Source organism: Miscanthus floridulus, chromosome 13 (genome assembly GCF_019320115.1).
Source record: "Miscanthus floridulus cultivar M001 chromosome 13, ASM1932011v1, whole genome shotgun sequence".
Taxonomy (NCBI): domain Eukaryota; kingdom Viridiplantae; phylum Streptophyta; class Magnoliopsida; order Poales; family Poaceae; genus Miscanthus; species Miscanthus floridulus.
Window position 1 is genome coordinate 79939248 of NC_089592.1, and position 13841 is coordinate 79953088.

General features: G+C 44.1%; 1 protein-coding gene across 1 annotated transcript; it reads left to right on the top strand.

The window, feature by feature from the left end:
• Window positions 1-1799: 1799 nt before the first annotated feature.
• Window positions 1800-11323, top strand: LOC136501433 (5'-methylthioadenosine nucleosidase-like). The gene is made up of 8 exons (XM_066496970.1): window positions 1800-2225; window positions 2341-2410; window positions 6135-6226; window positions 9387-9493; window positions 9580-9654; window positions 9996-10070; window positions 10284-10376; window positions 10769-11323. The coding sequence occupies exons 1-8, from the start codon at window positions 2180-2182 to the stop codon at window positions 10964-10966; spliced, it is 756 nt and encodes a 251-aa protein (XP_066353067.1). The 5' UTR covers window positions 1800-2179; the 3' UTR covers window positions 10967-11323.
• Window positions 11324-13841: the final 2518 nt, after the last annotated feature.

Sequence of the window (13841 nt, forward strand, 5' to 3'; positions counted from 1 at the left end):
CTGCTTGGCCTGAAATATTAATTTCGGTGTGTGTGAATCATGGAGGTTGTGATCCGTGTGCTTCAGTTTTCTAGTGCTAGTGCCTAGCAGTTTAGGGGCGGGGAGGGAAGTGGAGATCTTGTCTCAGCCCACAACAAATCAACAAACGGTACTTTGTAGCTTATCTTTTCAACAAAGCAAAGGGGACAATAAGGAAAGCAAAGGGGACTAGCAGTTTAGGGGCGGGGAGGGAAGTGGAGATCTTGTCTCAGCCCACAACGAATACTTTGTAGCTTATCTTTTCAACAAAGCAAAGGGGACAATAAGGAAACCAAAGAGCTGCAGGCCTACAGCTGCCATTGTCAGTGCCATGCCACGCACCCCGTACTTCCTGTACCAGAAGCCCAGAAGCAGAAGGCACGTGGCCTATGGGCTGATAAGACCTCTTGCCATCATGTTGGTTTTATTTGAACTTTTAAGCACATAATCTTCCCATTGGCTAAATCGAGCATAACAACAAATGAAGTCACCCAGAAAAGGGCAAAAGTGACATTTTGTGTCTCTATATGCGGGTTGTGGTTGACATGGGCACCAACACGGAACGCCACTAGTATCAGGGACTAGATTGATTCCGCAAATGAATTTTTTGGGATTCAGTTAGCTAGATTGAGAAATGAGGGACAAATTTGGATTTATTATGTAATAGTTGGAGACAAAATTGGCAATTCCACCTATATATAGACTACCTCTTGAACAAGATCGAGCTAGCTGCCTAGCCGTGCTCTCTATCTGTCTCTCTTCATTAATTTGCATCCACATATGATAAATTATGACATGTACCGTCTTACAGACGGTTCTTGTTTCTCCATTGGAGAACCCCATGTATGGGCTCATAGCAACACTTGAAACATGTAGTGCAGTGTGGGCATAGTGGCCCATCTTAGTCTATAGTTGACAGTATTAGAAGGAATATAGCTAGTAAAAATGACCCATCTAAGTAACCTCATGGTATTTGTGGGCCATTAAATACTTGAATTTGCATGTGTTGATCGGATCCTATGTCCCATATCTATTCATGTGAATATAAAAAAGGCAATGGTCTCTCAACTTCCAATCCTCCCTCCCGACTTCCGCCGCTACCCTTCTCCCTTGCCTTAGGACGGTCTCAGTAGGGGTTTTATGTCCTAGTTTCCAACATACCTATATTTTAAAAACAGTGTAAAAAAGTTTCATCCTTATAAAACTCTCTCTACTCTTATAAAACTTTTATCATCTCTCTCTTCATTAATACAGTACCATGTCAGCTTATTTGATGTCCATATAAAATTCTTATGAGATTGACATTAGAGATTCATTCTCACTATGCCCTCTGCTTGTCTTCGATGGTTTGAAATGTCGAATCTGTCACCACCCTGTTGTCGTGTTGAACCGTCTTCACCAGGGTGCCATCATGACTAACCAGACATCCTTCTACTTCCTCTCCACCACATCTACCGCCGTCGGCATCATGGATTAAAAAAAAGTTATAAACTTTGTATAGCATCATGAGTTTTTGCCCTTGCCGTCTCCAATTGGACATCCTCTACTTTCCACAGCCACGGATGCCGAAAAAACCAATGTATGAACTTCCCATAGAGAATAGAGAAAAAAAGTAATTTACTTTCGCAGTTTTTTTTTGAGTGGATGTCTGCAGATGGCGCGGTGGAAAGCAAGTGAGCAATCCTACCACCCCTCGAAGTTTCTGGCCCAGCCCAAAATAAGCCTTCCACCTGCCGGCCCAGAATCCACCAAGCCAGCAGTATGCTAGCGCCAGCGGCCACCTCTGCCCGTGCGGCGTGCGTCTCGCCCTCCCTCTCTGTCTCTCATCTCACGGTCAATCGCCCGGTCGCGGGTCGCCCCTTCTAGGCTCTAGCTGACAGCGTAGCCCTAACGCCGCATTGTCGGAGCTCGGAGGAGGGACGGCGCCGAACAGGTGGACTGCGCCTTGGTTGGCAGCACAAGACACGAGTGGCGGAGGTGCGGTCCAGGGGCGTCAGCCGGCCGCCGGCACCAGTCATGCCGCCCGCACTGTTGGTCCCAACCCGGTCCCAGCTGTCCACCGAAGCGCCGCCTCACTGTTGACTATCGGATTCCATCCCCACCCCGTCGGCGACAATCCGCCGCTCCCCCAATCCGCCTGCTAGGTCTCGTACCTCCGGCCATGGCTTCCGAAGCTGGCCCAATCTCCAAGGTCCTCATCGTCGTAGGTAACCCGATCCCCTACTGCTTCTTCCGCTTCCTCCTTCCGAAGGCTTTGCTCTGCTCTGTTTCTCGCTTCGCTTAATCTGCGGGTATCGTGGCTTTGCTCGGGTCTCGTTGCAGCGATGCAGACGGAGGCGATGCCGCTCGTCAGCAAGTTCAAGCTCGTCGAGGCGCCCGCCCACGAATCCACGTCAGTGCCCTTTTCCTTTATCTTTTTCTCTTTCAGTTCTGCGTATGTGCTCTCAGTGCGATTTCAGTGGAATGGATTAGTGCGATTTCTGTGGAATGTATTAGGGTGATTTCAATGGATAATAGGCAATTTCCCCCCTTCTGCTGCATGCTGAACAGGATGGACTTGCTAGTACCTCTGGGTATTTCTGTCTCTGGTTCAGATTTCTGTGTGCGGGCAACATGGATAACTACGCAGTTAGTAGCAACTATGTCATTCTGTACAAGAATGCGAACGGTCCCTGGAGCTAACACAATATTATTAGTATGATGCTCTCTAGCTTTATGCATTATGTGTTAGACCTATAGCAGGATCTCTAGGCATAAATCTAGCGAGTTCTCTTGTAAATGGATAACATGTCCCAGTACGTCTTCTAGACACAGATTAGAGAGAGGAGTAGTGCTAGGTTACCGACCGTCGTAGGGCTTTGATCCAGCGGCGTCGGCCATGGTCGTTGTGTCGGTGTCTGCGCGAGGGCAGCGACGGTCGGTGAAGACGGTGACGGTGATGGGCGGTGGCGACCGGCGGTGAAGACCGATGGCGGCGCAGTGCAGTGGTGGAGGTGCTTCCTGTCACTGGCTGCGCCCCTCACTAGATCGGGTTAGGGTTTATCGGTGGGGAGCTCGGCTCAGGCGAAACTCGTACTCAGAGCCGCCGGCCCCCACCTCTATTTATTGCGCAGTGTGACAGAGGCCCTTCAGCCATAGTGGGCTGGGCGACCCCGATCATGGCGCGGATCAAAGGCCCAACTGGGCTGTTGGGCCCAGTTTGGGTTTAGAGATCAACCTAACAATCTCCCCCTTGATCTCCTACCATCTTTCAATTTTATATCATTTACTTTTGTTCATTCTATTACAGATTAGCGCATAGAGCATGTTTCATTGTCACGGTCAATTGCCGATAGATTTAACAACTACAACGCACCACTCTGTTCTGGAATAGATACTTAACTTTGGACCTTCTTTTGTCCAGAAATTATAGGCTTTCCCTTAAACCCATGTCGGCTACATGTTCTCTGAACACCCAACTGAACACGTTGGGTGGTAAGCCTTTTGTAAGCGGATCCGCGAACATCTTTTCGATACTTATATGCTCAAGACTTATGACATGATCTCGGACTTTATCTTTCACAACATAATACTTTATGTCAATGTGTTTGGCAGTACCACTTGACTTATTGTTGTGAGCATATTGTACTGCCGGATTATTATCGCAGTATAACTTAAGTGGTCTATAGATGTCGTCAACCACCTTTAAATCGGGTATAAACTTCTTTAACTAGTTCACCTGCCCCATTGTCTCATAACTCGCTACAAACTCGGCATACATTGTGGACGATATAGTGACGGTTTGCTTTGAGCTTTTCCATGTAATAGCTCCCCCTGCGAGAGTGAATACATATCCAGACGTGAATTTTCTATCATCTCCCGCATAATCAGAATCTGAATATCGCACTATATGTAGTGAATCTGATCTTCTATACGTCATCATAAGGCTTTTCGTTCCTTGCAAATAACGCAAGACTTTCTTTACTAATTTTTAGTGTTCTGTTCCAGGATTGCTCTAGAATTTGCTAAGTAACCCGGTAACAAATGCCAAGTTAGGGCGCGTATATACTTGAGCATATTACAAGCTTCCGACAGCTGAAGCATATGGAACCGTTTTCATTTGATCGATCTCATACTGATTCCTGGGGCATTGAAAATCCCCATATCTGTCGCCCTTGATTATAGGAGCAGGTAAGGGACTACATTTGTGCATACTGAATTTCTTTAAGATCTTTTCTATGTATGCCTTTTGTGACAGTCCTAATACCCCTTTACTTCTGTCTCGGTGAATCTCGATCCCTAGAACGAACGAAGCTTCACCAAGATCTTATCAAATTTTGAGGACAAAAACTTCTTTGTCTCCAGTAGTAGACTGACATCACTACTAGCAAGTAAGATATCATCCACACATAGGACAAGGAAGATAAATTTTCCATTCTTAAACTTTGCATAGACACAATTGTCCTCTACATTCTCTTTAAACCAAAAGTTCATTATTGTCTGATCAAACTTCAAGTACCACTGTCTTGAAGCTTGTTTTAATCTATAAATGGATTTCTTTAGGCGGCATCCCATTCGTTCTTTTCCTTCCATGACAAAACCTTTTGGTTGTGCCATGTAAACATTTTCCTCCAAGTCCCCGTTGAGAAATGCCGTCTTTACATCCATTTGATGTAATTCTAAATCGTAATGTGCCACTAATGCTATTATGATTATGAAGTAATCCTTACATGAGACTGGAGAAAAGGTCTCATTGTGATCAATGTCTTTTCTTTGCGTAAAGCCTTTTGCCACAAATCGCGCTTTATATCTCTCTATATTCCCTTGAGAGTCAAGTTTTGTTTTGTAGATCCATTTACAGCCTACTGTTTTGGCTCATTTAGGAACTATTTCTAAGTCCCAAACATTATTGGTATTCATAGATTTCATTTTATCTTCCATGGCCTCAAGCCATTTTGATGAATGATCACTTCTCTTCTCATGGCTTCTTCAAATGAGGTGGGATCATCCTCCATTTGAAATTCCTCAGTGTTGTATACTTCATAGTCAACAGGAATAGCTGGTTTTCTAACTCTTTGAGATCTTCTAGGGGCCTCCACATTTGGCACATCTTCTGTTTGAGGCTGTTGTTGCTCCTCCTCATTTGTGGCAATAGGTTCTACATGATCCTGAAGAACAGGTTCCTTATCATCATTCATTGTTGCCACGGGCGGAATAACAATAGGTGCTGGCATCACATTATCTTGCATTGTCGGTGCAGCGACAGCAGGTAGTGAGAAAAATGGCTCATGAATCATCGGAGTGGGTGCATACACCCGCTTCTCTTCAAGGTTAATTTCTCGAGTTACCATGCTCTCCCTCATCATTTCATCCTCTAGGAAGACAGCATGTCTCGTTTCCACAAACTTTGTATGTCTGTCTGGACAGAAGAAACGAAAACCTTTTGACTTTTCTGGGTAGCCAATGAAATGGCAACTTACTGTTTTGGGATCTAGCTTCTCAATGTTTTGGTTAAATACTTTAGCCTCAGCAGGACTCCCCCACACACGTAAGTGGTTTAGTGAGGCTACTCTTCCTGTCCACAACTCATATGGTGTTTTGGGCACCGACTTACTTGGTAGTCTATTGAGAATATGAATGGCGGTTTTTAACGCCTTCATCCACAGGCTCAACGGTGAGGTGGAGTAACTTATCATACTACGCACCATATCCATCAGGGTACGATTGCGTCTTTCAGCTACTCCATTCTGCTGAGGTTCACCCGGTGTAGAATACTGGGCTACTATGCCATTCTCCTGTAAGAACCTTGCAAAAGGTCCATGAACTTGGCCATATGGGGTATGCCGACCGTAGTACTCCCCCCCACGGTCGGACCTGACTATCTTAATCTTTAAATTGTGTTGGTTTTCAACTTCTGCCTTAAATATCTTAAATTTATCCAATGCTTCTGTTCTTTCTTTGATTGGATACATGAATCAAGTGTCAGCATTTGGCCAGTACCTGGCTTTCCTAAAGGAAGTAACTAAGCCATTCTGTGGTGGGACTTGGGATGTCATCCATTATCATAAATCAATAATACATACTACCTGAATGATATCCTGAAGCTAATGCCATTTTTTGTTATATATACCTTGCAGTTTTCCTAAAGGTGCCCCATGGGTTAGGTACCATGGCAACTACAAAGACCTCCACATTGACCTTGTATTGCCTGGAAAGGATGCTGTTTTTGGTAAGTTCTGGATGGTTTATATTTCCATTAGTTGGTTGTCAAGTTACATTCTTATCATTCCCCCAAGTAGCTCGTAGAACGTCCAGCAATTAAGCCTGGGCACATTACCCGTTACCCATTACCCAAACCCAAAATATCTGAACCCGGATCCGAAATACCTGAACTCGAAATACCTAATCACTAATTTGGATATTAACTCTGAAAACCCGAAATTATTTTGGGTAATTCGGGTTATATGTCTGGGTACCCGAACTACCCATATAAGCTGAATTTTATATAAGGCGTCGCAAACTCCCCAAGGCCCAGTCCCCACCATGTCTTCACGGGCATGACCCAGCCCACCAAACTCCCCTGCGTGGCCCAGAAATAACACAGAAAGAAAACATTTGAATCCAGACTCCAGTAGTGCTCGACTACTCACGACTTCGCGAGGGGAGACGGCGAGACGCTGTGCCGCCCCACACCCTACCTCCTTCTCCTGCCGCGGCGCCGCACGCCACCCACACCGCGGGCTGCCGCCGACCGAGCTCCCCCCGCGCGACGACGTCATCCGCGGCCGCGAGGTGCTCTACTGCCCTCACTCGCCGCCCGCCCTGACGCCCTCACCGGATGCCGTGCTGCCGTCGCCGGCCGTGAGCTGCATCACCCTCACGAGTCTATAAAATGACTGAATGACAGCACCCTTGTCAGTGTAGATCTAAGGTAACTTAATAATTGATTTGTTGACTGCTTTCTCGTTGCTAATGGGGGCACAATATTTTTTAGCATACGAACTGTTTCTGTTGTTATTCTTGTCTAGGCATATTTACTGAGCACCGAATATGATAGTTCAATCTACTGTTGTTAGGAACTGATGTTTTTATAATTCCGGGTATAACGGGTACTACCCGAACCTGAAATATCGGGTACCCGAAAATTCGGGTAATGCTGTTTTGGGACAAACATCGGTTAGCATTTTTGAAAACCCGAATTACCCAACCCAAATTTTTCGGGTAACCTGAACGCCCAGGCTTACCAGCAATAATACTTCAGCGGCTTCCTTTCTTTACTCCGTGTGATTAACCTTGCAGGTGGGTTGGAATTGGTTGACCCAAGGCCCGACCCATGCTACCCAATTAATTATTTTTGGGCTTTGGGCTGACTTGACCCAATACAATCCCCAAGCCAGTTGACTCAACAAGTACCTGCTGCTTGCTGCCAGTGGCCTTTCTACTTCAAAACAAACTTATGCACTTGCTGTCACATCACATGGACAAACGGTAACGCCATCAAAAGATCTGAAGTCTTTAGCAAATAAAATGTGCAACTGAATTTCACAACATTACATGGCACTAGAAAAACTAATTCTGTCATATTGCTCTGCCAGAGCCAGAAAAGTTTTGAATTCCAGGATAAGTCAGAGCAACTCAATAAGATTCAGTAGAACACTATCTGATGACTTGTATAAGTGGAATGGGGAAAATTACGCGAGAGGCTAATATAGCTCTGCCAAAAATATAGATAAGAGAATATAACTTCTGCTTGGTGTGACCTAAGGAGGAGCTATAGAAGGTGACGCGGTTTCCTGATGCTGCTTGCCATGAACCTTGGAGATCACATGACATAACTATCAAGTCTTGAACCTGAACCTGGAGATTACATGACATAATTATCAAACCACAAAACCTGCACCTGAAGAAGTGAAGACCACAGAGCCTAACTGACAAACTGCAAGTTCAGATATCAAAGCAGAGAGAGAGCTGCGGTGGACATTGAAATATCTCAGCATCTTCTCTGAAAGTATTGGCTAGAAGCTTTCACAAATGCTAAAGTTCCATTTCTTGTTTCATTGAACCTGCAACTACAGCAGTAGCACTACAACTCTAGAATCCTAGTTAACTGCATCAAAAGTAATTGGGATCTCTATATTTTCAGCAAGAAAGAAAGGAAACATGCTAAGTAATACATGACAGAATGTTAGAATAATGGGTTGCATGTGTCTTGTTTCACTTCTGAGTCCTGATCAGTAGGAGTCATTCAGGATCAGTCGTTCATAGTCCGAGACTCCTAGTCCCTGGCAGTTATCAAGTCAGTTAGGCGCATGATCAAGCTGTTAGGCATCTGCTAGTCTTTAGGTTATCTGCTTGGTTATCCAGTCAGTTAAGCTTTTGCAGCACAAAATCTCTGGTGTTTAGAGCTCTGTTTAGAGAGAGTCCCGAACAAGATGGATGAAATGGAGAACACATTGCATTGTGCACACACTAAGGCCATCTCACAGTTAGAAACTTCATAGTTAGAAGTGAAAACTATTATAGGTGCTTTACAGTTTGATCTATGTTTAGGAAATGAAACAGCAAAATAGTCAATAAGAAATCAAGGGATCGGTCAATATTATTCCCTGTCTCGCTTTGTCATACAGTTAGGATAAACACCAAAAGCAATAATTACACAATCTGCATGTCAAGAAGAAACATGAACCTCACTGACACACCAGATGTAGCTGCTAAACCATAAGGACATAGCACAATATAGACATTATGGGCATATGCAGTAAGATGACAATGTACAGGCTACTCGACTGTTAGTCACTTTGACTATTTGATCGAAGTAGGGAAGCATTGCCCCCTGCCTTGTTAATACAGTGCATGACCTGCAAATTGCATTGGGGATGGACCATACAGAAGTCTCTGTGGCGCGTGGTCGTGGCAATGGCCTATTTGTCTCAAGCTTCAGTGACACCACCACTCTGACTATTTGATCGCTAGGGAAGACTGGTCCAGTACTGGCGTCTTGGCGATCAAATAATGCTGCCCCAACTATCAAGCATTGGTCTTCAGGGGCCGTCACCGAAGCATCCCTAGCAGTTGTCCACCACTTTGTTAATCCAGCACATGACCTGCTAATTGCGGGGTGGTGTGAATGGGTGGGACGAGGCGGCCTGGCCAGGGAAGGGAACTCAGAGATTGGGGTACGGTAGACAGTAACCCAGAGTGCTCAGCACCACTTAGCCCCAAAGTTCAGTGGGCCAGCCCAGTGGGTATTTACACCAGCCTAAACATTTTGGGTAGTAGGTCACTGGGTTGACCCACTAGAACCTGCATGCCTACATGGTATGCATTTCTCTTCAGGATAACTCTGTGTGAATCGACTTCATTTCTTACTAAGAACTGCATCCTTGCAGGAGTAGACAGTGTTGGTACAGTATCGGCAGCTCTTGTGACTAGTTTTTCCATTCAAACATTGAAGCCAGACCTTATCATTAATGCTGGCACTGCTGGTGGCTTCAAGGTATGCACTAGAAGTCTAGAACTTTGCTGACGTTTGCCTTCTATGTTCTAGTTTAATACTCTGAACATTTGCTTTCTTGCGTTTAGGCCAAAGGAGCAAGCATTGGAGATGTATTCCTAGCATCAGATGTTGCATTCCATGACAGGAGGATACCAATACCTGTGAGTATTGTCTCACATTTGTCATGTATGTGTTGTGCTGGGGTTATATCCATTTTATTCTTAGAGATGAGCAAGTCATCTATGTGCCAGACAATACATAACTAATTTGACCTAACTAATAATCCTCATCTTCTCTAACTAATTGGGGTTCCTTGCCCTGCTGCACCATCATGATTAATAACTTAAATCTATCATGTATATACACTTGTTCATGGTTGTGCCTATAATTATGGATTCCTTTTTTATTTTAATGTGATGCCTTCTGTAGCTATTATTGCTCTTTTTCGGTCTCTTAAAATTTCAGCCATTTTAATATGGACTTGGTGGTGTGTATGCATTAGGTTTTTGACATGTATGGAACTGGAGCACGGAAAACTTTTACAGCTCCTAATATCTTGAAGGAACTCAATTTGAAGGTGAGCTGTAGCTATCTCCTGTTGCCAAACTACTGAGTCATTTTCTTGCATGTGGTGCTTAGAGAAGTATTCCTCTTGCTATTTCCTTTTAGTTAAAAGTGGGAATGAATTCTGTGATAAATTTGTAGTTCTATGGGCACACTTCTGAGCTTGTAGCAATATATGGGCAAACCTGAATAGGACTTGTCTTACCGAGCACTTCCTCCATTTCAGGTTGGCAAGTTGTCGACTGGGGATTCTCTGGATATGTCTCCCCATGATGAGGAGGTGATACTGAGCAATGATGCTACAATAAAGGATATGGAGGTCTGCACTTTTTTTTTTCTCAAGCAGTCAGTTTATGAATACAAGCAAACAGCCTGAAAATGGAGTTATGCTAGCGGCTAGCGTAGCATTTCTTGTTAAAAAGCATCCTTCATTTATTCTAGGACTGTTTACTACAAACCTTACATCTGTCGTAGTTGAAGTAGGTAGCCATGTGCAATGGGTTTAGTTGTTAGCTGAGATCATTTGAAGTTAGCACAAGATGCAAAGTTTAATAATCAGCATTGAGCAATTGCGTCAAGTGCACTGGTGCTCAGTGTGCAGTTTAGCAGGCAACTATGTTGCCTACTTTGTTTCCTTCCTCTTTGCTAACGGTATATTGTGATCTTGAGTCTTCAAAAGTGGTCTGATTTCCCCTCGTTTACCTTTTGCAGGGAGCTGCTGTAGCATATGTCGCTGACATGTTCTCAACCCCAGCGATCTTTGTGAAAGCTGTGACTGATATCGTGGATGGGGAGAAGCCAACGTCTGAGGAGTTTCTGCAGAACCTGATTGCCGTGACGGCAGCACTGGACCTGGCAGTCACCAGAGTGGTGGAATTCATCAGCGGGAAAAGCATTTCTGATCTTTGAAAGCTCATGGTCATGAAACATGAAATCCAACATCACCCCCCCCCCCCCCCCCCCCCCCCCCCTGCTCTGATGCAGGATGCTAGGCTAGGATACAATACAACATTGGGTCAATGAAATTTTCGAGGTGTTTTATATGTGAGGTTTTACCTTGTTAACCCTGTGTACAAAATTCCTGGCAACTGCTATGGGCCTGCCATTGTGTGGAATTTTGTAGAATAATTTGCAAAATGTACTTTGTGGTGCTAATATTGATATATAGTATGCTGGGGCGACGGGATCTCTCGTGGGATTAGATGAAAGAGTGTGACTGCCTCACTGTACTGTCATGACTCATCATACTAGCACTTTTTGCAATGGTGGTTGTACCTTACTCCAAGAAGAGCAAGGGGAGAGGCTTTCCGTCAGTGCTGAAATGCTGATGCAGGGTATCTACATCGAGCGAGCAAGAACCTTGCGCCCTCGGCCTCTCCCTAGTCCCTACCCTGTTTTTTTTTTTTGGACTCAGCACCTCCAGCATCTATTTCTGATAACCAACGTCTCGCACCAGTTAGGCAAGACCTAAGAGAGGTATTAGGTTGAAAAAATAACTAATAATCTACCAAATCCCTCTCAACTCATGTGGATTAGGGTGAATTAGTGTGTAGCCAAACAAATTATATCAAGTTTTTTTGCCAATTCCGGTGACAATTGTCGACCTACTGTCATGAAGATCGGATCACCGTCAAGGAGGTTTCTTATCATCATAACCAGAGTACTCAACTGAAGCCTTCGCAAAAAAGAAAAGAATACTCAACTAAAGCCAGATTGACACGTCTCTGCGAATTACGGGGTAACTAGCTTTATACCTAACAAAGATTGGATGTGACCAAACGACGAGAAGAGAGGCACCGAAACCGTGAAGACTTCAACACAATCTCTAAATGACGGTAGAGCCACAATCCGGAAGACCCAATGAGTCTAGAACATAAATTAGAGGGTCCCAGAGGGATCTCTTCACAAGTCCAGGAAGAACAAGGAAGAACAAAAGTTTGAATAAGACACTCAGCAACTCGGCTGCAATATGAGGGCCAATTCATCAAAAAGTCCCTAATAGATTAAGGACAAGGGATATTTATACCAGGAACAACCCTCCTAGTTAGGTGTAAAAATGAAATGAAGTTTATGAAGATAGGTCATGCGGAAGGTCTACACGAGGTCAATTCCCGAGGTCTCGTGCGACTGTTAGCCTCCTGAATAGTCTCCATTGATCTGGCCATAACTCTTTATTGGAAAGTCCAAAAGATGTGTTGTTTATTGCATTGGAAAGCTAACTTGATTATCTTTCCAACCATATATAGCATGCACCATGAAACTCACGGGGATGGTACAATATCGAATGAGAAGTGGCACCAATATCACTTCCTGAGAAGACTATTGACTTTCTGACCAGTCTGCACTACAATAGTCAAATTTTAAAATTGAAAAATACAAAGTACACGAACCTGGTGCCATTGGAAACTACACTCCCATAAGCTTTCAATCAAGTACTTGTTGACCTTCATAGCGTTCGTGAATCAAGAGTTATATTAGTTTCTTTGTGACAATAATGTCAGTTTTGAGAGAACTGAGTAGTCTTGACTAAACTAGTCGGATCTCATTAGTGGGGTATTCAAAGTACTCAGAATTGGTGACATTGGAAACTAGACTTTGATAAGTTTTCCGTCAAGTACTTGTTTACCCCCATAGCCCTCGGAAATCAAGAGATATGTTTGTTTCTTTGTGGCGGTTCTGTTGGACTAGTCTGGTCGTCCTTTCTGCTCTGTAGAAATGTATCTTAAACCTTGGGCCATGTATCTTCTACTTCTTCATATGTAAACCTAAGTAACATCAATGTAGAGCATTTAGATAGTATAACATCGTTAGAGGTGTTGAAATCATAATCAGTTAGGAATGCATTCACCTGTTCTTATAGTTTCTTAGCGTGACTTCGTGTGAGCGGACCATGATTACCATCACTTGTGTTAGACAACAAATGCTCTTCATGTTCCAATAAATGATGAGTTGGAATGACTTCATCAAACATCCTCCTCAACTCCCCTCTTGAATCCCTTCCATGCAAAATATATCGGTAAGCAATGGCGGAGCTCGTCAATTTTGACGCCTAGGGTCACAAAGCCCACACTATCAAAGCGTATATACTTCCCACATCAGGTTAAAATACCACCGGCACTAGGTCTAATACTAATTGGTAACAAAACTAGCTCGTAAATGTATAATTTTAAATTATATCTCCAGTTCCATACTTAAATCCACAGCATAATTGATGGAAACATGAAAGCAGTTAAAAAAATACCTAACTTAGATGTGAGGGTAGAAAATTACCAAGCATTAGCCGGCCCTCTTCTATTGCAATCGGCTATTGCAAGCCAAAGTAAGGCATCTGTGAATCCTTTGCTCAAATAGCAACTTCTGCCATCTACCATCACAGAAGCCTCTAAGAGGCGTCACACAGCGAAACGGAGGAACCGACAAGGTCAATCTCTGAACCCCCGTCATGATGAGATGCCCTTAGGGCACTCACAACGCAGCATAGTACCCTGCTCATATACAGGCGCTACGTGAGTTGTTCCTAGCGGATGGCAAGAGAGGCACGTGCAAGTAGTGACACTGCTCGGCAACCCGGGCATAGGCCTCCTTGCCAGTGCCGTAAATTTGGGTTCTTCAATGTCCAACGTAATAGCCTAGATTTCAGTACACTAGAGAGGGTCTGGACGTCCATGTAAAACTTTGTTGATCCCCTAGGACACCATTAAGGTGTGTTCTAACGAACATTTTCTCTACTTTAATACAAAGACGAGCAAATCTTTTGCATGATCGAGAAAAACAACGCAGCATA

Bases quoted from the DNA above. Each gene is read 5' to 3' on its own strand.
- LOC136501433 (XM_066496970.1), top strand. From the start codon at position 2,180: ATGGCTTCCGAAGCTGGCCCAATCTCCAAGGTCCTCATCGTCGTAG. The intron at 10,071-10,283 runs GTGAGCTGTAGC...CCTCCATTTCAG, and splicing joins TGAAGGAACTCAATTTGAAG to GTTGGCAAGTTGTCGACTGG. The intron at 10,377-10,768 runs GTCTGCACTTTT...TACCTTTTGCAG, and splicing joins CTACAATAAAGGATATGGAG to GGAGCTGCTGTAGCATATGT.